General features: G+C 31.3%; 1 protein-coding gene across 1 annotated transcript in view; it reads left to right on the top strand.

Annotated features, from left to right (window-relative positions):
- Positions 1-24413, top strand: part of LOC132728555 (1-phosphatidylinositol 4,5-bisphosphate phosphodiesterase gamma-1-like) — a gene marked incomplete at both ends in the record, with an annotated part of 40659 nt that extends 16246 nt beyond the window's left edge. Inside the window, 11 exon segments of the mRNA XM_060714201.1 lie at positions 676-753; positions 3464-3567; positions 4420-4565; positions 7589-7740; positions 8734-8745; positions 19986-20082; positions 21048-21138; positions 21428-21595; positions 22109-22208; positions 23304-23418; positions 24361-24413. Of these exon segments, the coding sequence (XP_060570184.1) occupies positions 676-753; positions 3464-3567; positions 4420-4565; positions 7589-7740; positions 8734-8745; positions 19986-20082; positions 21048-21138; positions 21428-21595; positions 22109-22208; positions 23304-23418; positions 24361-24413 (1116 nt within the window).
- Between the last annotated feature and the right edge of the window lie 21 nt (positions 24414-24434).

Below are 24434 nucleotides of genomic sequence, written 5' to 3'. Positions count from 1 at the left end.
TTTGTTAAGCATGATGTTTGACTCAACGTGTAGAAACTATAATTATATTTACAATCTGAGATTTGAAAAAGGTCAGTAAAAAAGGGGGCACTATAATTTTTTAGCGCACACAAAACCGTATACTAGGTTTTTTTTCAAGCAATTAACTAAATTTATGATCGTCAAGAAATTGCTAAATTTTAAACAACAAAGTGAGATAAAAATTTTGCGACCATCTTATTTATGGTTTGTAAGTGTCTATTAGATTGAATAGCTGTTCTTGTATTTCAGTGTCTGGTGGTTCCTTTAGTTTACTCATGCTGTAAATTTCATCTATCACGGTGCATGCCAGATGAGCCTCTTGTGCCAGATGAGTTTTGAATTTTAAAACCGGAAAATTAAATTTTGGCAAGGGGTGAATCATGAAATTAAAAATTTTGCTTGTTGTGAGAAAGCCTTAGTAGTAATACGGTATTCCATACATTCCTAAGTTGATATCATTAAGAAAATACAATGTATTGTTAAACAGTTTAAAAGGTGCAAAGAAATACTCACTTTTTTATTTCTTTGTAGATGTTGGTATGACGCACATACTGATTGCGGCAAAGCTTTTTCATGACCTGTACCATATTTTCCATGTATCATAAAAGAATGTTACTAGTTGCTATAGCAACAGGAATTTCTCACTATTTCCAGGCCCCAAGTTCTAATGGAAATGATGCTGAAACATATGATAAGGCTATTTACTTTCAACCCAATATATTCTTTTCTAAGGTAACCACGGTAAAATTGCACCCTTAAACAAAAAGATATACTCTTTATTTAAAAAAATGCTTATAATAAGTTGTCCCATTTTAAATAACCAGTTTTGATAAAAATCTAGATCGAATAGATCATTTGAAAAGCATTGGTAGTTTGAAACTAGTTAATATAGAAAACTTTTCTTTACTCTTTATTTAGAATGGGAAACATTCAAATTTTGCTTTGACGCCTCAGGTTTTGTTTAAATTGTTTTGAACATAAATTTGAGACGTCAAATCAAAATGTTAAAATGTACATTTGTTCAATTTATAATCTCCCTACTAACAAAAACTGCTTTTTGTGTGTCCATGTTTATTTGCAAAGACAAGAAGTAAATAAGTGACATAGTTCTGGATATGAGAATGTAGCATTTATTCAACCAATTACCTTCCTTTATGTAAATTGTTACTTTTAAAAAAAAATCTGAAATGGGAGTGGATGGGGGAGGACCTGACTAAATGATTGAGATAGCTGACTTGTAGAGGGCAGTCTAGTCATCATATATAAGGCTGGTGCCTGCTCTGGCCAGAAATAATACATAAAATAACATCAAAGGGCATGCTGGTTTTCTATATGACCTTTTATGAGTGTAAATCATATCCATAAAGTTATGAGTTGAGTTTCTATATGTCTATATTTACTAATATACTATATACAGTATTCTTATAGACTGTACAATATATATCACATAAATCATATACTGTATAAAAAGAGGCTTGCCAGCCAGCCACTAGACCAGTTGCTTCCCCTCTTTGGTCTGTGTAACTTTGTACACACTCATGTATATTACTGTATTTATGCAACTATTGTAATGTTATAACCTTTAGTGTTACTTCTGTAATTGCTATGGTGTTCTAACAATACTTTCTATCCAATCTTGACCTTTCTAGTTAATCATTAGTTACAAAGACAATTGACAGGTTACATGGTCCTATGTTGAACTGCAAATAACCATTTATATACGGTCATATAAGAGAATCAAGAATCTTTATCAATAATTTATGACACTGCCAACATCCTCTTTTAGTGATAAAAAAAAAGAAAATGAAATAACTTCCATATATATCGACTGCAGCAGTGTATCTATAATGTAGATTAAATAAATGTCATGTTTATCCAATGAAAAACATTACAAATATGCAGTATTATAAATAAAATTATGAATGAGCTTTAATCAGCATCTCCTTCTCAATTATGCTGCTGATTTTGATGAAACTTTACAGGAATCGATTTGTGGTCACTAAAATTGTTCAGTCTGCTGAAAAAAATGTTGGCAAGGAGCTTGAAAAAGAAAAAAAAAAATTAAACTACATTTCCTCTTGAACAGCCTGGTAGATTTTGATGAAACTTACAGAAATGATTATTTGATGGTCTTTTACAAACAAAAGAAAAAAAGAAGAGTTTATTCAAGTTTGCTTATCAAGTTGGCTATTTAAGATCCAAAAATAGAAATAAGCTTTTGACGGCCTCTCCTCCTCAATTAATCAGACTTTTCACCTGGTTAAAAAGAAGGGGGCATTATCAATATTATTATATAGTAATTGTTACGATCATTCTTGGTCCCTTCTCAAAGCTATATGTGTGTGTGCACTTTAATTTCAATGTATAGTAAATTAGTTTATCAGTCAGGTATCTGCTTGGTGTCCTGTTAGTTTGCATGTCAAGAAAATTGAGCAGCGCCATGACAAAACCAACATAATGGGTTTGCGACCAGCATGGAGTCTGATCAGGGCTTACAAACTCTATAGCAAGTAGAGAAACGGATAGCGAACAGCATGGATCCTGATCAGACTGCGCGGAAGCGCAGGCTGGTCTGGATCCATGCTGGTCGCAAACGCATTATGTTGGTTTTGTCATGACGCGGCTCAAATGTTCTATGTTTCTATGTAGCAAAAATATGAAAATCAGAATTAACAATATTTTATTGCATTTTACACGTATATCTATATTATATCAATATGTTATTGCAGCAATATACCCCTGCTTTCCCCCCATGTACTCAGGAAATCTTCCATTATATTGCCATTTAATGATGTTATTTTTTAATTAAATCAGATTAGTTATGACTTTGGAGAATTTATTATCTATACTTAATATGTAAAAACATATATTGATTCTTAGCAAGTTTTCAAGCATTGTTTTATAGTAATCACTATAAGAAATGTATTTCTGACTTTCTTTTCTTATTTAGAAAAAAAAATAGTTTAAAGAATTATAATTCTTAGTGATTAGTGAAATTACTTTTAATTCAAATGTAATACTATGATTGGTTGAGTTTAGAGTTACACAATAATGCTGATAATATCCATGTTTGGCATAAAGTTGTAAATGACAATTTTTTTTAAATAATAAGTAATGAATATCATTTTAGTTTAAAAAAATACACAAACATGATACTTCTGTAATATGAATTGAAATTGTGAAATTGGGATTTATATATCTCTAATCTTATTTTAATGTGAAATAATACTGTATGATATATAATTTAATGTATGATAATATAAAATGCATATAATAAGGTATCTCCACCTTAGTGCAGTAATGGATTAGCTTCTTATAGAATTCAATAGGAGTTAACATGCTACTGCACTAAGGTGGCAGTATGATATATATCATAATGTACTATATACATGTATGGTGATATATGATATATATAATAACATGTGATATATAATACTGACAGGTTCGTGTTAAAGCACTTCATGATTATCAGGCTAATAGAGATGATGAGTTATCATTCTGCAAGGGATCTATCATCACTAATGTCAACAAACATGACAATGGCTGGTAAGTACGTTTACATCTCACACCATGGTTCAACTATTTTATAAATGGCAAATGCGGGCGTCCATGGCCAAGTGGTTAAGGTTGCTGACTTCAAACTACTTGCCCCTCACCGCTGTGGGTCCGACTCCTGTCTGGGACTTTCAGTTCTTTCATGTGAAGAAGCTATCAAGTTAGCTTACAGAACAGAATGTCAGTGGTTCTACTCAGTTGCCCGTTTGTGCCTGAAATAATGCACGGGACTGCACCTATCCCTGCTACCTCATGAGGTTAACAAAAATTTTATTTCGATCTGAAAAAATAATTTCAAAATGACTGAATGAAAGAATTTTTTTGGTATATTTCATTTTGAATGAATGGTGCATGCATAAAGAAAATCATTGTTAAACAACTAAATTCCTACTTTAAGTAACAGTGTAATATTTTCTTCTGGGGCAATTTATTCTGTTTCTCACATTTTTCAGGTGTATTAAATACAGAAACATTTTACCATAATATGTAACAAATCATTCGTTAATAGACTCTAAGATTGTTAAAACAACATAGTTTTACTGTTTATAAATTTTATGGAAATATTTAGCTAAAAATAGATTTGAACCCTTTATTAACATTACAGGAGATCACTGTTAAAGGTCCATAACTCTAACATGGATTTTGACAGAATTACGGCCATTTTCTACATTATCCAGACTCTTGTTTTACTAAGAATAGTCAAGCAGACTATGGTCCTATTGACATTTATTGTTAACACTAGGAAAATCTGAGGTATTGTTTTCAATCAGATGATGACAGTTATTGTATTGATTTTTAATATGACATCAGAATGACCACACCATATTTTGTTTTAATTTACAGGTGGCGTGGAGATTATGCCGACAAAAAACAGTTTTGGTTCCCAGCAAATTTTGTAGTTGAGTTAGAACCTCAGGATGACTCTGTAGACAACACACCTCTTGGTTCCCTGCAGAAAGGAGCTCTAGATGTGCGCGGATGTATAACAGGTAAAGCTTTTGATTCTGGTTCCCGGCCCATCTGATAGCTGAGTGATAAATACAAATATAGAAACTCCCATGAGTCATTTCATGGAATGTCAGACATTTCGCTCCCAAGACATTTCACTATTGAGACGTTTCACTCCCAAGACGGTTCACACCTAGATGTTTACTCCCAATTTGTCAATTGTATGGACGTTTCACTCCCATTTTTTTAGTTGTATAAACACTGAGACCAACAACTAACAGTTTGACATCACCATTAAATCAGTTGTGTAAACACTGCATTTTAGCATCAACACTTTATAGTCTGATTTTATTGACCTGTCAATTATGCATACATTATAGAACTCATTTAAATATTCGATCCCACTTCGGTTTGGTCCGTGTAGTTTACGAGAATTAATGTAGTATAAATTAGTCATGGATTGAAAGTCATGCCAGCTGAATGTGAAGGTTTTCGTTAATTCAAAATAGTACAGTCGGTTAAGAGAATGCCTGATAATTTAGAGGTCTGTGGTTCGATCCTTGCTGTTGCCATTGTTTTAGTACTCCCTTTATTTTTGCCGTATATTTTAATGGAACAGTTTGTAGTGTGTTTTACAGCATTGAAAAGATTTATTGATTTTAATCCGTTTTAATTTTAAACATGAATTCTTAAAACATGTTATAGACATAATAAAATTAAGTAAAACATATTAAAACGAAACGAACATCATAAAATAATCATATATATAGCTTCAATATTATTGAATGTATTAATAAGAAGAAAAAACATGGACCTACGCGGTCTCGAACTTAAAACACGTGTTGCACTTAGATTATAAACTCGTGCTTTACCTTATTGCGCTATAATGCAGAGTGCACTTAGTTGAGAGATACAAATTAAATTAAATTCCATCGCACAGTGTACATCTCACGGAACTTACCGAAAATCTACCGAAGATTAATATACCGTGTGCATCGACCGTGTAATCAGTATGTAATTGACAGGTTAATAAAACCAAACAATACTAATCAGTTGTTTAATGGACCATTAAAATAGTTTTTAGATAACATCCAATTAAAACAAAAGTCTTGGAAACAGAAACTTCTCCATTATAAGTTTTTGTTTATATAACAAATTAAAATAATGTTTAATCCGATATATAAATAAATCATTTTTATTTTAGAAAATTTGCAGAATGTTTACATACTTAATGCAAAGAAAATCACTTATGAATTCTTATCATTAACAGCTGTAAAGAACTATAAGATAATACAATTTTATCCTGTCCAAAAAAAAAAAGATAATAATAATAATAAATAAATAAAATAAAAGAAATAAAGAAGAAGAACATGAATCACAATGTATGTAAATTTTAATATGTTTTCATTCAACTTCTCTGATATTTAATATCATTATTCTTATGTTTGTTTTATTATGATTTAAGATGTCTCACTTTATGAAAGACAATTTTTCTTTTAGTCACAAAATAATGATTTTACATCACAAATATTGAAAAAGTCCCAATGCTTTTATTTTAATTTTATTTAAAGGCATTTCTGATTGCTATGGCCATTAAGTTAAATATAGGTACTGCTTGACAAAGGTTTAAAACCTTCTACATAAACATACATAATACAGGGTCGAAAATTTCAGAATTTTGTCTATAAAATATAATATATTTACTGTTTAAAAAGTATTTATGATAACAAAAATAATGCATTCTTACCCATTCCACATGTACGATAATAAATATATACTGAGTAAATAGTCATTAACAAAAAGTGAAATTCCCTTCCGTAATTAATTTTTATTAAATTTAAGGTCTATTTATTTTAAGTATATCATAAGTCTTAGAAAAATTTTGGTATAAAAAGGGAGTGAAACATCTTCAAGACGTTTCACTCCAATTTGGGAGTGAAACGTCTTGGTGTGAACTGTCTCAACAGTGAAACGTCTGTCTACCCATTCCATGAAGAGGATTAGGTGTCACCATGGCTGAGTGGTCATGGTCACTGACTTTTAACCATTTGCCTCTCACTAGTGTGGCTTCGGATTTGGACATGGACTTAGCTATCAAGCTAGCTTACAGAAGGTCTGTGGTTTTACTAAAGTACCCTCTCACACACAGAGTGCTCCTGAGGTCTTTTTTTAAGGCCTGTAAGGCTTGAAAGTTGCCATTCGACCTTAACAATGTAGGTTTTCTTAAACAAAATGATAAATGAAGAATAAAACAAAATATAGCAGTAGCACAGATTTTGCACTTTTACTTGGAAAAAAAAGAATTTCTTAGAATGGTGTAGAAATTTTTTCTGTGTGCCAATATTTTGATTAACATACGTATCACAATTTCTGCAAGAATTTTGGAAAAAAATACAAGAGCTACATCGAAACAGTAAGTATTTGCCTGGAATAAGGTGAATTCATTAATTGAAAGACATAGTGAAAAATTAACAAAAACATTTGCGGTGACTCAATATGTCAAGTTATCACCCACCCTATTTGTCTCTTTAATAAAAATATTATTTGGACCAATAAGAATAAATATGATTTGGTCTGTCTCTTTAATAAAAATATTATTTGGACCGATAAGAATAAATATGATTTGGTCTGTCTCTTTAATAAAAATATTATTTGGACCGATAAGAATAAATATGATTTGGTCTGTCTCTTTAATAAAAATATTATTTGGACCAATAAGAATAAATATGATTTGGTCTGTCTCTTTAATAAAAATATTATTTGGACCAATAAGAATAAATATGATTTGGTCTGTCTCTTTAATAAAAATATTATTTGGACCAATAAGAATAAATATGATTTGGTCTGTCTCTTTAATAAAAATATTATTTGGACCAATAAGAATAAATATGATTTGGACCAAAAAAATATGATTTAGACAAACAAAAATATGATTTAGACCAATAAAAATATGATTTGAACCAATAAAACATGATTTAGACAAATAAACATATGATTTGAACCAATAAAAATATGATTTGAAGCTTTCCATGACTTTGACCACACCAGTGTATTTATTTCACAGAGGTAATGCAAGGAAGGGGAGATAAGCCATGCTGTTTCCGAATCTTCAGTAACACGATACCTGCTCCACTAGAAGTAGGCTGTGATTCCGAGACTGACATGAGGGACTGGATAGAAAATATCAAAATGTGTGCTGAAAACTTGCAGGATCAGGTAAATAGTTTGGTTGCTATAGTAACTCTTTAATTTTGTTATGATGTGAATAATTTTAGTTGATTCATGGTAGAAATGATGCCAGAATGTCACCTAAGGTTCTTGCTCTAACAGTTTAAGATGAGAGATGTCATTTTACCAGGCTTTACTAGGCTGTGGTGTGACTTTATACACAACATTATAATACATTAGGCTATTTATTATAACATGTCTAATATGTTGAGGTTGTGGTGTTGCTTGTACTGTTGTTTTTAAACCAGTGTAAGAGGTAAACTTAGATTTGAGAATCCCATTTAGTAAATTAGTTAATTCATAATAATGCTTTTTAAGTCTTGTTTGTTCAGATTCAATTAACCTTGACTGTTTGAGTCTTAAATCATAGTAAAAGGTGAAAATTGTGCTTGATAATTTGATTATCTAATACCAGAAATCTTAGATTTCATTGTTCATGTGAGCAAAAGTTGAGAAGGTGATAGGAACTTCTGGAAATATGTTAATTCTGATATATAGCCAAATAATTGAGACATTATTAGTTGCCAGTCAATAAATAAGAGTATAAGGTACTCGGATGAGATTTACAATGTGAAAAAATGAATTGTTTTAGTTCACATACACTCTATTTATCATTAATAACTAACACAGTATAGGTCATAGGACAACTTTCCAGCTTTACTGGTGGATGAAGACCTCAAGTGCCCCTCAGTGCATTATTTCAGACACAAGCCAACACCACCAGTGTTCAGTTGGCTAGGTGGATATCTTAGGTGAAAGAACCCAAAGTCCCATGAACCTATAGTCGTGAGCAGCAATTGGTTTGAAGTCAACAACCTTAAAAATATATAATTAAAAAAAATAAAACTAGTCACATTAGCATTTATGGCATGTATTTTTTTATTAAAACTTTCATATTTTAAAGATAATAAAATATATGTTGAAAGATAATAATAAAGTATGTGTTTATTAAACTTTAAAGATAATTTTACATATTTTCAGAAAAGAACTGAGGTTTGTTATAATACCTACATCATACTGTATCTATTTATATAAAAATAATTTGTGTACCAGGATAATTTCTCACTTTATTGTCTGTACTCCCCCCTCCTATATCCTTACATGCACTATGCATCATAGACTGTTTATGATTTTATATACCCCTCCGGGTACAGTAATTGAACCTGTCTGTCAGTCTGTATGTACGAGATTAACCTAAACTGGCATATTAGATGAATCTTGTATTCTACATGTTTTTTTTAAACTTTTTTCTGTGACAAGAACAAAAGGTTGTGACTTTGTTATGCAACTGTGTTAAAAAAAATTATATAGTAAATTGATAACCTTTTTGGCAAATTGGTTACTAACAAGAATTAGCGCTGGCGGTATATGTGTTTTGTTTTTATACAATTTATACAGGTTTTTGTTTTTATACAATTTTTTTTTTTTACAGTAAATTGATAAACTATTTTTGGTAAATTGGTTACTGACAAGAATTAGGGATGGTGGCATAAAATTATGTATTTGATAAAAAGGGCTCTTGTTTTTATATTAAGCGTAGCATTTGTTCCGTTTGGATTAATGGAAGATAGAAAGATGTGTTTAAACTGGTTAACGCTAGAACTAATTTGAATTTGTATCTTTTTCATGAGCTCTTTAGGAGCTTTAAGAAATTTCAGGGCTTCTTTTATTCCATAAATTTCTGCACTCACTGAAAGGGAAACATTTTCCCGATTTTGTTAATAAAGTCTGAAAGTTTGTCTTGCCTGGGTTTGTACTAAAGTTTGTCTCTGCAAAAGTTTGTCCTTATGTTTTTCTTTCAGTTGGGAGTAATCACAAAGCTGTTTATAATGAATCAGAGATATTAACTTTTCATTTCTTTAAAAAAATGTACATGCACTTTCAAATATATTAATTTTCCTTTATGAGAAAATATATTGCATTTGGAAAATTACAAAACTCTTTCTGTCCATTTAACCCTACATATCTATTAAGTGAGTAGAAATTATGATTTGTTTTATTTTGGGGGTACTCTTATTGTTATATATAACTTATGTATGAATTATGAAATCTCATTTTGTAATTTATTGCCTTGTTTTTCCTCCATTCTGTTTTCATATATAACTCTTTTTTGTTTGTTTTTGGCTAGTTAGTTTTCTGCAGATTTATGCTTCACAGATTTTCTTTATTTTAGTAAAATATAGTCATTCTAAAAAGTAAAGGGTTAAGAAACCAGTTATTATAAAAAATTACACAAGGTTGATGTAATAATTACAAAAATCAATTATGTACGTTAAAATAGCATTATCAGGCTGTCAACCAATTCCTATTTTCCTATAAAACTCCTATATTTTGGGTCGGAATCCTATATTTCAAAAAACCTCCTATTTTTCCTATATTCTCCTATATTTTGATTATTTTTCCTATATTTTTTTAAAAATATATTGCCGAGGAATTCAAAGAGATTTAAATTTTGGTACTGTTTTTGGCATTTTGTATTTTACAGGTAAGAGAATGTGTATGCCTGCCTCAGCATCACATTTCTTTGCTCAAGGCTGCTGTGCTCCACATAGCCATCTGCATGGTCACCATGAAAAGCAGTGCATCAGTATGTCAACTTTATTTCAGGTGACCATTCAGATGATAGTCATGCATTGCTGTAACTTTCTCCCGGGATGCTGATGCTGTGGTTCACTAATGCAGGCTGTCTGGTGCGTTCCTAAAAAAATCCTAATTTTTTTCAGTTTGGCTAAAATTCCTAAAAAAGTGAAAAATTCAAAGGAAATTCCTAAAGATGCCCTATTTTTTCACTGATATTCCTAATTTTTTTATCTTTTGTTATAAACATACTTATAACTTGTAACTCTGTCAAAATAATCACAGACATAACTAAGTCAACCATGTTTTGAACATGGTCAAAAAAGATTTGGCCATGATATACCAACTCAAAATTGATGACATTGAAATGGTTTCGTTTTAACTAAAAGTTACTTTGACTATGTCAGTAACTTTGCTATTTCATAATCAAAGCAGTTGTTGATAATCATATTGACAGCAAAAATACTACCATATCATGGTCCTGAAACTCAAATCATAACCATAAGAGTCCACTTATTGTGGAATATTTTGACACTGTTTTGCCAACTCCAGATATCTTGAAGTTTATGTTTGTTCATTTTATCCAAATTTCTGAAGTGGTCCATTTATATCATATCATATTTAAAAATGATCATTATGAAGCTGTTGTAACACAATCTTAATTAAAAACATGTATAAATAGTTGTCAAAAATTAATGTACAATTTGTTTACTCACAACTCTTTTATTTAAATCTGCATAATTTCAAAACAACATTGTAAAGTACTGAACGGGTTAACGTAGACTTTGAAAAATTATTCTTTCCCACATACTTATTTATCCTTTTCGATGTCTTTGTAGGAGAGTTTGCTTATTTTGCCACAAAGTTATCAATTTCATTCAATTCTTGTTCTTTCATTCATCTGGTACAATTTAGGAAAAGGCAGACTCGTATTATTAATCACACTCAAAAAAAGATTGGCAGTTCAGTAATATAAAGCTCATTTCCAATTTCCATGTACAAACATTTTGCAATTATATGATCTAGATAAACTGCAATTAAATGGTCTGTGTGATTAACTTTTTTGATGTGCAATTCTTTGTGTTGATTATAGATGCTTCCCATTTATTCAAATGACTGTACTAAGGCAACTGCCTTTTTACTTCCTACTTGTACAAAAAATTTCATTTGTCCATATTCAAAAGCTGCATTGTGCAAGAATTTCACTGTATAAGAATTCCGTTTAGACACTTGTGGTTATAACATTCCCAAAACATAGGTAGAACAGTCATGATCTTTTTGACATGTTCAGCCAGTTTAAAAAATATGGTTTGAACATGATTTGACTATGACCATTTCCACAGGGGAGGCAGTTGACCAGTGAGTCCACACTGGTAGCACCTTTGCTCTAACTAAACTAGAGCATTATTAGTCCCCTACCGGTTAACCGGAGGGGACTTTAGGTTTACCCTCCGTCCGTCTGTCTGTCCGTCCGTCAGTCCGTCCGTCTGTCCGTCCGTCCGTCAGTCCGTCCGTCCACAAAACTGGATCCCGCGATAACACAAAAAGTACTGAAAATATTTTAATGAAACTTGATATATGGATAGATGGCAGTATGGAGATTATTCACGTCTTTTTCTTTTCTTCCTATGTTGAAAATTCTGGTTGCTATGGCAACAAATAGACTGAAAATATGGCAAATTTTACACATAACCTGGGTCCCGCGATAATTTAAAAAGTACTGAAAAAATTTTTATGAAGCTTAATATATGGATAGATGGCAGTATGGAGATTATGCACGTCTTTTTCTTTCTTCCTATGTTGAAAATTCTGGTTGCTATGGCAACAAATAGACTGAAAATATGGCAAATTTTACACATAACCTGGATCCAGTGATAACGCAAAAAGTACTAAAAATATTTTTATGAAACTTGATATATGGATAGATGGCAGTATGGAATTTATGCACGTCTTTTTCTTTTCTTCCTATGTTGAAAATTCCGGTTGCTATGGCAACAAATAGACTGAAAATGTGGCAAATTTTACACATAACCTGGATCCAGTGATAACGCAAAAAGTACTAAAAATATTTTTATGAAACTTGATATATGGATAGATGGCAGTATGGAGATTATGCACGTCTTTTTCTTTTTTTCCTATGCTTGAAAATTCCGGTTGCTATGGCAACAAATAGACTGAAAAGATGCCAAATTTTACACATAACCTGGATCCAGTGATAACGCAAAAAGTACTGAAAATATTTTTATGAAACTTGACATATGGGTAGATGGCAGTATGGAAATTATGCACATCCTTTTCTTATCTTCCTATGTTGAAAGTTCTGGTTGCTATGGCAACAAATAGACTGAATTTCAAGATTTCTGATTCTAGTTTTTAAGTTTTTTTCACTATAAGTACTTTATTTCTTAAGGAATTTTCTTCAAACTTTAAATATAAGTTGCTTGTCATCAACCACATCATATGTGACAAAGTTTACAACTCTAGCACAAAATTTATCAGAATTACCTCCCTTGAACATAAAATTTTCATGAAAAAAACATTGTTTTTTTATCTACTTCAAACTTCATATAAATGTTTCTTATTATCACTCAACATTTGTGAATATTCAATACTCTAGCAAGATTATATCCAGAATATATCCAGAATAATGCCCCTTTTGAACTTAGACTTTTTTTTGAGAAATTGGTAATTTTTACCCCAACTTCTTCAATCATGATAGGATTTTAAAAATGTTATATTTTGATAACAGGGATGTTTAAAAAATAACTTTAGAGTGTCCTTCAGTCTGTCTGTCTGTCTGTACATAAAAACTGTTTCCTCTGATCACTTTTAGAGTACTTTTTCAACAAAGATAGGAACATAAGTGAATGGCCAATGGCCCTTCAGAATGTTGCTTGGGCTCTTACTGGTAGGGGACTTATGGATTGCTTGCAATACTATGATAATTGCTTGTTTGTGAGTTACTTTTGTGTCAAATATGCAAAGATTAGCCCTCATCATGGTCCTTTGGGACCGTAGTTTATTTAGTTATAAAATTGCAAATTTTAGCCCTAAAATTTCTATTATGTACCCTAGCATTCCTAATTTTAGCCCTAAAATTTCTGAAATATTACCCTAAAATTCGCCCTTATTTTATGTCGGAAGGTGCTGGACAGCCAGCTAATGGTGTCCTTCACTTATACGGTAGACGTTTTATTGTAGAAACAGCATGTGTAAAAGTAAGAATAAGTTACATTTATATAAGCATTGGTAAGTTAAACAATTTAAGTTGAAAACTCCTATTTTTTGCCTCAAAATAGTCCAAAAACTCCTATATTTCCTGCTAAAATATTCCTATATTCCTCCTTTATTTTGGATAAGACCTGGTTGACAGCCTGCTAATGTAATAATTACAAAATCAATTAGTTATGATATGAAAATTTACACAAGGTTGATGTAACAATTACAAAAATCAATTGTGTACATTAAAATAGCTAATGTAATAATTACAAAATCAATTAGTTATGATAATACAGAGTGTTGTTAATGTAATAATGTAATAAATACAAAATCAGGTATAATTATTAAGTATAATTATACACCAATATAATGTAATTTAATAATTACAAAATCAGTTATATTCGTATATACACAGATATGGTATGTAATGTTATAATTACAAAGATAATAACATAGGTACAGCGATAAATGTTATAATTGTGAAAATAATTATGTACTCAGTGTTGCATATAGAATTTCAAAATTATGGGGGATTGTCCACCACTCAACTGAAAAATGTGGGGGATTTGAAAAAAATGTGGGGGACATACATTTACCTTACAATATGACGTACCGAAAAGAATTCATTTATTTTACATTCGGGTATTTTTGACAGCTATCGTCTGCTCAACAACAGAAATAGAAAAAATAAAATATTGATGAATACTACAAAACACATGCAAGATTACCCAGTTGGCTGCTACACGCAATTTAGTATGTATTTTAGTCATAACCACGCAAAAACAAACATGGCTGAAGCGTTCGAGATACGATGAAGATAAACTGAATTAAGTTGAAAAGATCGTCAGATGCTCGACTTGGCGCGCATTGACTTCATTAAAATGCGCGATCTGCATAAAAAATGCGCAAATCGTGCAGTCGCGCAGCCTAGATGCAACACTGTGTACATGTATCAAGTTCATGTTATAATTTCAGAATCAAATAATATAATATATATATATATATATATACATGTATATTATGTTTAGTTAATATTATAATAACAAAATCAATTATGTACATATAATAATGTATTTAAAGGGACTCCACTGAGGTTTTTTGACATGACGGGACTGAAAATATTTTTTCCAGATAAATGTACCATTTGATGTAGATTAAGACCACTAATCTTTGTGCAAAATTTCATATCATTCGCGCACTTCGTTTTTCCAGAATAGTTATTCAAATTGTAAAAAAATGACCTAAAATGAAAAGCGTTTAAACGCTTTTCACTCAAATCGGGCTAAGAAAGGCATAAAAATGCGATTTTCAATTTATTTCAAAGTATATTTCTTAACTATCTGTGCATATATTTTTGTTTAAAGTGCCCCAGCTCATTTATGTAAGAAATTCAAATGTTAGGTTTTTAGGCTTTTAAACCTCAGTGGAGTTCCTTTAATGTGATAATTACAAGGTCAGTTATATGTATATTGTTTGGTTTTATCAACCTGTCAATTACATACTGATTACACGGTCGATGCACACAGTATATTAATCTTCGGTAGATTTTCGGTAAGTTCCGTGAGATGTACGCTGTACGATGGAATTTAATTTAATTTGTATCTCTCAACAAAGTGTACTCAGCGTTATAGCGCAATAGGGTAAAGCACGAGTTTATACTCTAAGTGCCACACGTGTTTTAAGTTCGAGACCGCGTAGGTCTATGTTTTTATTTTCTTATTAATACTTTCAACAATATTGGAGCTATATATGTTCGTTTTGTTTTATTATGTTTTACTTAATTTTGTTATATCTATATTCTTTTTAAATAACATGTTTTAAGAATTCATGTTTAAAATTAAAACGGATTTAAATCAATAAATGTCTTTTCAATGCTGTAAAACACACTACAAACTGTTCCATTAAAATATACGGCAAAAATAAAGAAAGAGTACTAAAACAATGGCAACAGCAAGGATCGAACCACAGACCTCTAATTTATCAGGCATTCTCTTAACCGACTGTACTATTGTGAATTAACGAAAACCTTCACATTAAGCTGGCGTGACTTTCAATCCATGACTAATATACTCCACATTAATTCTCGTAAACTACACGGACCAAACCGAAGTGGGATCGAATATTTAAATGAGTTCTATAATGTATGCATAATTGACAGGTTAATAAAATCAGACTATACAACTGAATTACAACGAAATGCATGTAAATTTCTATTTATAAACAAGTATATGTATATAGTTAATGCAATAATTACAGTATCAATTATATACATGTACTATGACAGAACCTATTATATACATGTATGTAGCTCATGTGAAAAATGTACTTGTTTATTAAATAGAATTTTAAATGTTCACATTGTGTATAGTTCTGTACTAATGGAGTTAAGTTATGCTTGAATATACAGACTTCATGTACATTGATGTAGTTAGGTAAAAAATGTTGTCCGCTGGCCTCTTCATTTAAGAATATTTTTACATGGAGTATATAGTAACTGAGAGAGTCATTGTTTAAGATCTCTTTCTAGAGGTTATATTTAGATAATGATTTTATTGGTGTTTTTATATGTATCAATATAATGCTTTGATTTGATTTCTTGAATGAAACTGAATGATTTTTTAAATATTATTATTATACTAGTAAAAGTCAAATTCTGCCACTGTTGTCATGTGTGCAATTACAGATTCACCATGACATGCAATAAAATATAAGCTTTTATTATCCCTTGCCGAAAGGCGGCGGGGGATATAGAAATAGTCTCCGTCCGACCTTCCTTCCGTCCGATATTTTTGTTCTGAGCATATTTCAAAAAGTATTTGAGGTATCAACTTGAAACTTCATAGGTGGATAGATCATATTGAGGAGGAGTGCAGTGCACAAGAATGATAACTCTACCCTGCATAATTTTTCAGTTATTGCCCTTTGTTATTTTTGAAACTTAATTTTTGTCCAGAGCATAACTCAAAAAGCTTATGAGATATCAACATGAAACTTCATAGGTGGATAGATCTCACTCAGGAGGGGTGTAGTGCACAAGAATGATAACTCTACCCTGCATAACTTTTCAGTTATTGCCCTTTGTTATTTTTCATACTTAATTTTTCGTGTGAGTGGAGCAAAACTCAAAAAGTCTTTGAGATGTCAACATGAAACTTCATAGGTGGATAGATCTTATTGAGGAAGTATGCTGTGCACAAGAACGATAACTCTTCCCATTATAATTTTTGATTTATTGCCCTTTGTTATTTTGCATACTTTTTGTCCGGAGCATATGTCAAAAAGTATTTGAGGTATCAGCTTGAAACTTCATAGGTGGATAGATCATATTGAGAAGGATTGCAGTGCACAAGAATGATAACTATACCATGCATAATTTTTCAGTTATTGCCCTTTGTTATTCTGGAAACTTAATTTTTGTCAAGAGCATAACTCAAAAAGCTTATGACATATCAACATGAAACTTCATAGGTGGATAGATCTCACTCAGGAGGTGTGCAGTGCACAAGAATGATAACTCTACCCTTCACAAGTTTTGAGTTATTGCCCTTTGTTATTTTTTATACTTAATTTTTCATGTGAGTGGAGTATAACTCAAAAAGTCTTTGAGATGTCAACATGAAACTTCATAGGTGGATAGATCTTATTGAGGAAGTATGCTGTGCACAAGAACGATCACTCTTCCCATTATAATTTTTGAGTTATTGCCCTTTGTTACTTTGCATACTTTTTGTCCGGAGCTTATCTCAAAAAGTGTTAGAGGTATCAACATGAAACTTCATAGGTGGATAAGTCTCATAGAGGAGGAGGGCAGCACACAAGAATGATAACTACCTTGCATAATTTTTCAGTTATTGCCCTTTGTTATTTTGGAAACTTAATTTTTGTCCAGAGCATAACTATAAAAGCCTTTGAGATATCAACTTGAAACTTCAGTAATTGCCCTTTGTTATTTTCAGCCATCAGTATTCACATAGGTTTCAAATATGTAATCACTTCAGCCATCAGTTTTCATTACCAAAAGACCTCTAAAAATTATTCTGCTCTACAACATATATATATTCTTCCAATGAGCAAACACATTCGGCGAGGGATGGCCATGTTGACATGGCTCTTGTTTCAATCATTTATTTTATTATCATATAGGTAAGACTTTTTATAAATATAGGTAAGACAATATAAAATACAATATGCAATATAAAATACAATGTTGTATTTGTATGATTTAACTAACTGCAGCCGAGATACCATGATCTTAAGTGATCTTGGCGGATCCAGGAGGACATCTTTACCACAAATGGTATCACAAAACTATTCACCCAAATATCCACTTGCAACAATAGTTAGACAGGTATCCACAAAACTGTTGGGTTAAGTTTTTTTCACCCAGTGGGAAATTTGATGTAGGGTGTGGGAAAAATCTCTGGCTGTTTTGTTTTGTAAATAGAAAATAACACATTCTTATTATCAAATCATGTATTATTGTGTCTAGCAAACTCTGATGAGCTCTTCAAAATGCATGATAATTCCAACACTTGATTAAGATTGGGCAAGGCTATGTATTTATCTCGTAATTCTTTTACTATGTTCTATGGTCAAGGTGAAGTTTCTCCACGACAGTTGATATCAGATATTGAATCTAATGGTCATTTGTCTATTCAGAAATCATGTGAGATTAGTAGTCAGCCAATTGTGGAGAAATTGGACTTTACTGGTTAGTTATCCGGGAAAAATCAACGTGTGGATCGCCCGCCAAGATATGACCAAAAATGTATTAAAATTGGCAAGAAAAACAAACAGATGTTTAGTATTGGAAGTATTTAAGGTTAAAGATTTGAACATTGTGTCGAACAATGTTAAAATGTCTTTTAGATGATAGAAAATATTTTCTTGTATACCCTAAATCTCCTGTAATAGTAGCACTTGTTTGATGTAATTTGCACCAACTACTGACAATATCTGGGCGATCTGTATACCGTAGTTGGTAGAACAGTTTGTAATATCTGAAGTGAAAATGTGCTGATAAATTTTGATAACTTGGCACCAGTGAAATAATATATTTTTAAGAATAAAATTTGATGTGTATTCTATAGTTGCATATAGAGACATAAAGGCACAGTGACAACCGTACAATGGTATTTATTTAAACAAATATGTATGTTGAAAAGAAAAACAGCTACATATTTACTTGTGACAAAGAACAAAGGTTAAAATAAAAATAAAAACATAAATCAGCATTAATAAGGTTTGTCTGCCTTATGTTATAAGTTTTACCATTGAAATAAACAAAATTTTCAAATTCAAGGGCAGATAATTAAAAAATGAGTTCAGTAACCCGCAATATTTTCCTTGAAAACATTTTTGTTTTCATATTCTAATATCATGCCAAGTTTAATTAAGTTCTATCATACAGTTTTCTCTCTGCCTTTATGTTTATATTATACTTATAATAGCATATATGAGTTAATCTAAAGCTCAAGAAGACAGGTTGTTTGGATTTGATGTGAAGTGAGCTTTAATGGGTGTGATGTGAAAATATAGTCAACTTTGTGTTTAAAAGAATCAAATTTGTGTTTGGTACAGATAAATATCATATTTTGATTTATTTTAGTCCAAACTCACAGTACTGAAAAATTTTCAGACTAAATTGTGTTTGAAGTGACGTACATGTACTGTTAATTCAGATCCAAACTTGTCTTTTATGAAAAATTAAAGTGTTTTGAATAAATACTAGAAATACTGTCATTAGAGCAAAAAAAATTTACTAAGAGCTAGTATAAATCTTTAATATTATATGTACATGTATTATGTCTTAAAATTTGCAAATATAGCCCTGTAACTCCTTTCAGTAACTGTCAGGGATAAAGTTAGTTAATGCAATTGTATATAAACATTACAGCATGTCAAGTTCTGCATGAATATTCGTGCATTTCTTAAACTCTTGATGTATTTTTCTGAACTTTGATTATTTTGTTTATTTAAGAAATGGTATAGAATATATATGAATTAATCATCTTTAATGTACAATGATATGATCATTGTATAATAAAAACAATCCAATCACAATAGCATTTACTTTTGAGGACTTTGAAGAGAAACCCCTTTGTATTAAAGGTACAATGAATTCTTCAAAGGTCATAAAAACGTGTGGTATAATTTGGAAGAAAAATCACAGATTTGATAGCTCTTTAGGAACTGTTTAATATATTACAGACTTAAGGAAGCATTATTTTAACTAAAATAAATTGTAAATTATGATAAAAGTATATTCTTTGTCAAAATGTTTATTTAAACTAAATGTATGTATATTAATATAATCTTTGGTTATGCACGGTAAATATTCTGTACATACTAACATATACCATGGGTAACCGACAATGATGGTATATTATAAAAGAATGTGTCACATTGTAATAAGGTTTATGTGATTCTATTTATAGCAACAAAACATGAAGCAATTGGAGAGGAGGAATCAGATTGCTCAAGAATTCTCTGACCTCATTGTCTATTGTATAGCTGTACAGTTCAACTTGGAAAGTAAGTCCTTGCATATCAGACTTGTGTTTCCATTAGTTTTACCCATGCCGGAAATTTCATCTTGCACTGCACCCCCCCCCCCCCCCTTCAGATGAGTAGCGTGCTATACAATGGCATGCTCAGGTTCGCTGTTTTGAATGAAGTTTTAATTTCATACGCTGTTGTTGTAAGAAAATAGTTATGTGTGTCATGACATATATTTCCATGGAAAATTGTTTTATAAAGTCAAATAATTTAAATATCATGGAATATGGTAGAATATACAAGAAAAAATATATGACATATGTTTGAGGTTTGGATCGGAATATCCATCCCTTGGGAACCCGCCCATGGGCTAGTCCCCTTGGGATGGATATTTTGATCTAAACGGCAACATGGCAGATATTATTCTTTTCGTATTGTTATAGAGCAAATCATCATAATTGTTATTACCCCTTATTTTATGGTCCATATGTTTTAAGCCCTTGGCATATACATGTAGTAACTGAACCTTACTTCCGAGTATTGCAACAGTAATAGAGGGCCAAGTAAGTGTAAACAGAACAATAGAACACAATGAGACTCATGCTGTAACAATAGAATAAGGAGCCCTCGAAAACAATAATTTTAGATGATAAAATTAATCACTAGCTTTGACCATGCTTTCCTTCTTTTCTATATGACTTTCATGTATAGTGTAAATTGTGTTATATTTTGTATATAGATGAAATTTAAATGAGCCACGTCACGACAAAACCAACATAATGCGTTTGCGATCAGCATGGATCCAGACCAGCCTGCGCATCCGCGCAGTCTGATCAGGATCCATGCTGTTCGCTATCAGTTTCTCTACAAGTCTTGTTATAGAGTTTGTAAGCGAACAGCATTGATCCTGCGCAGGCTGGTCTGGATCAATGCTGGTCGCAAACGCATTATGTTGGTTTTGACGTGACGCGGCTCAAATGATAAAATGATGGCTATTTCAGGGACGGGTCTATACCAAGAGATGTCCTCTTTCCAAGAGACTAAAGCTGAAAACATGTGCACCAAATCAAAAGCTAAAGCTTTTCTAGCATATCCTTTTATGATTGAAATGATCAAGATATTGCATAATTAATTACCTAAGTTTTTAATTACAATAATTTTTTTTTCTCTTTCTACAAATCATCTCTTCAGGTTTTTCACCACCATGAAAATATGTATGTTGCTTCAACACCTATGCAGTATCAGTACCAAAACAAAAATGATTTGATATACTTCTCACTTTTGAAAGAAAAGTTAAAATCAAAATATAATATATGACATTGATGTTTTTACTTTTTACCCTCCCTTTTCTAATATTTGATTTCTTAACGCTTCATACATACAATCGACGTCAGTTGAGTCGAGTTTATCCAAAAGGATCACGTATAGATTCTACAAATTATAACCAACTACCAATGTGGAATTGTGGAAGTCAACTGTGCGCGCTCAACTATCAAACCCCAGACCGGTCCATGCAACTTAACCAGGGGCGTTTCTTACAAAATGCATCGTAAGTGTATAAAACAATTTAGTTTGCCAAGTTCAGTAGTGATGAAAGCTTGTCACGTATATTTAATCACTGGAGTACTCTTCCCGGAACTTACTAATACATGTGTCATGAGGTGACATGGTCATGACACGAGCAAGGATCAAACCCACAGTCACTGGGTTTAGTGGCAGACATCTTAATCACTAAGTCATGGTTACCTGCTATGCTTCAACAGTTTGAATGCTATAAGTTTAAACCCCCTTCGGCAATAAAATCATTTTTGTATAAAAAAATATTAGTGATAACATAGTTGAATTAATTAAGAGCTTCACTATCCCACCAATGTATTGTGTGTCTGTATGTATGCAGAAAAAAACAACAGTTCTTCTATGAAGTCTTCAATCTACTGTGTATTTATACTTTACAGAAGTTTGTAAAAAATAGTCGACTACATTATATTATCTTTTACTGACCTAAGATGATAGATAACTTAATTATAACCATGTTAGTAACAGTAGTTGATTATTTTTGTAGATGTGGATATGTTCTACAACCAGACTGTATGAGACATGAGGATTTTTCTCCATTTGATAAAAAATCTGTGAGAGTAGATCCTCTTACTATCTCTATAACAGTAAGTGACTCTTTAAACTTCTACATTACTATCTCATAACTATCTCTATAACAGTTAGTGATTCTACATTACTATCTCATAACTATCTCTATAACAGTAAGTGACTCTACATTACTATCTCATAACTATCTCTATAACAGTAAGTGATTCTACATTACTATCTCATAACTATCTCTATAACAGTTATTGATTCTACATTACTATCTCATAACTATCTCTATAACAGTTATTGATTCTACATTACTATCTCATAACTATCTCTATAACAGTAAGTGATTCTTTAATTTCTACATTACTATCTCATAACTATCTCTATAACAGTAAGTGATTCTTTAATCTTCTACATTACTATCTCATAACTATCTCTATAACAGTAAGTGACTCTTTAATCTTCTACATTACTATCTCATAACTATCTCTATAACAGTAAATGATTTCTACATTACTATCTCATAACTATCTCTATAACAGTAAATGATAGTTTAAACTTCTACATTACTATCTCATAACTATCTCTATAACAGTAAATGATTCTACATTACTATCTCATAACTATCTCTATAACAGTAAATGATAGTTTAAACTTCTACATTACTATCTCATAACTATCTCTATTACAGTAAATGTTAGTTAAACTTCTACATTATTATCTCATAATTGACTCTATGACAGTAAGTGATTCTTTAAAACTACATTACTACCTCATCAATATCTCTATAATAATGCTTTAACTATTGTTTAAAATTCTATATGTTACTACATGTACCTAATGATTCTCTTTGACATGAAGTGATTGTTTAAATTTCTTTCGACTATATAACTATCTCATAACCATCCCCATTACGGCAAGTTATTGTTAAAGTTTTCATTACTACTTCATAATTGACCTAATGACAGTAACTGGGTGATTAAACTTCTACATTACTATATTATATCTCATAAGTGTCTCTGTAACAGTAAGTGATTGTTTATATCTTCTACAGTACTATTTTAATAAATATTTCCTTCATTTAGTGTGCCTTTAATCTGAATATAAGTATTTGCTTGTAATGTTAGTTCAAATTTGTTTGATATTATGTATTATAAATTTTGTAGGTGATTGGAGCTAGACATTTAATGAAATCAAAGCGTGGACTGGTTAGTCCTTTTGTTGAGATTGAAATTGTTGGCCTAGACTGTGATAATAGTAAATATAAAACTGTTACAATACGTAAGTATTAATTTATACCTTAATATACTTATATATGTCTAACTGAATCACTTATGGGGCGTCGTTGACCAGTAGTCTGACTTGCCCCTTGTAGTTGGGGTGTATGCCTTTAACAGTTCAACAGAGTTGAGGCATCAGAATTGCAGCCACCGTTTGTCCCTGTGTAATCATAAGAGATGACTTAATGTTATCTAATAACTCAATTCTATGCACCTCTTAGCTCCAGCAGGTGAGATGGTTTTGACCCTGGTGTTACTTTGAAGTTTGTAACACCTGAGGTTAGCCAAAGTCATCTTTTCTGCTTTGGTTACATATGACCTAAACTGTGTTGCTGTGCTGTAAAACCAAACAAACAAGAACTGACAGTTCACATCTGACAGTTAAAATAAAATTATGAAATTTGGTTATTTGAGTAAGCTTAAGTCTCAGATTTCATCAAGTTAACATTTTGCAAGGTCAGTGGTTCTATTTTGGTGTCCACTTGTGTCCAAATAAAGCACAAAGTTGGTCAGAAGTCCTTTATAATGATATATTTAGGTCAGTGGTTCTTTTTAGGTGCAAGTTCAAACCCCTATTTATTTAGTTGAAAAAATGTCTTGCCTTTATGTTTGAACTTTATTGATAAGTATAATTATAGTAAAATTAAATAAATATTTTCTCATTACCTATTGGAAAGTATTGCATTAAAAACAGAAATGTATCAATATTGCATGTTTGCTTTTCCCAGGCAAATGTTTTTTTTTTCGGTTGTACTGTTCATTCAAGATTTTTCACTACATTGAATATTTGAAATTATTCTTTTATGTTAACTATTTTGGATACTAATAGAAACAGTTGCTGGCAGGTGAAAGTTAGATATGTTACAACATGTTACAGATACATATACTTACAATTCATTGAAAGTCTTTCAAATTAAATATTTTTTATTCATTTGTTTTCCAGCTGATAATGGTTTAAACCCAGTGTGGAGTCGGTCAATGACTGACTTTGACATTGTATGTCCAGATCTTGCTCTA

Source organism: Ruditapes philippinarum, unplaced genomic scaffold (assembly GCF_026571515.1).
Source record: "Ruditapes philippinarum isolate M1 unplaced genomic scaffold, ASM2657151v2 ctg7920_1_1_1_1, whole genome shotgun sequence".
NCBI lineage: Eukaryota > Metazoa > Mollusca > Bivalvia > Venerida > Veneridae > Ruditapes > Ruditapes philippinarum.
This window is presented reverse-complemented; position numbering and strand designations above follow the sequence as displayed.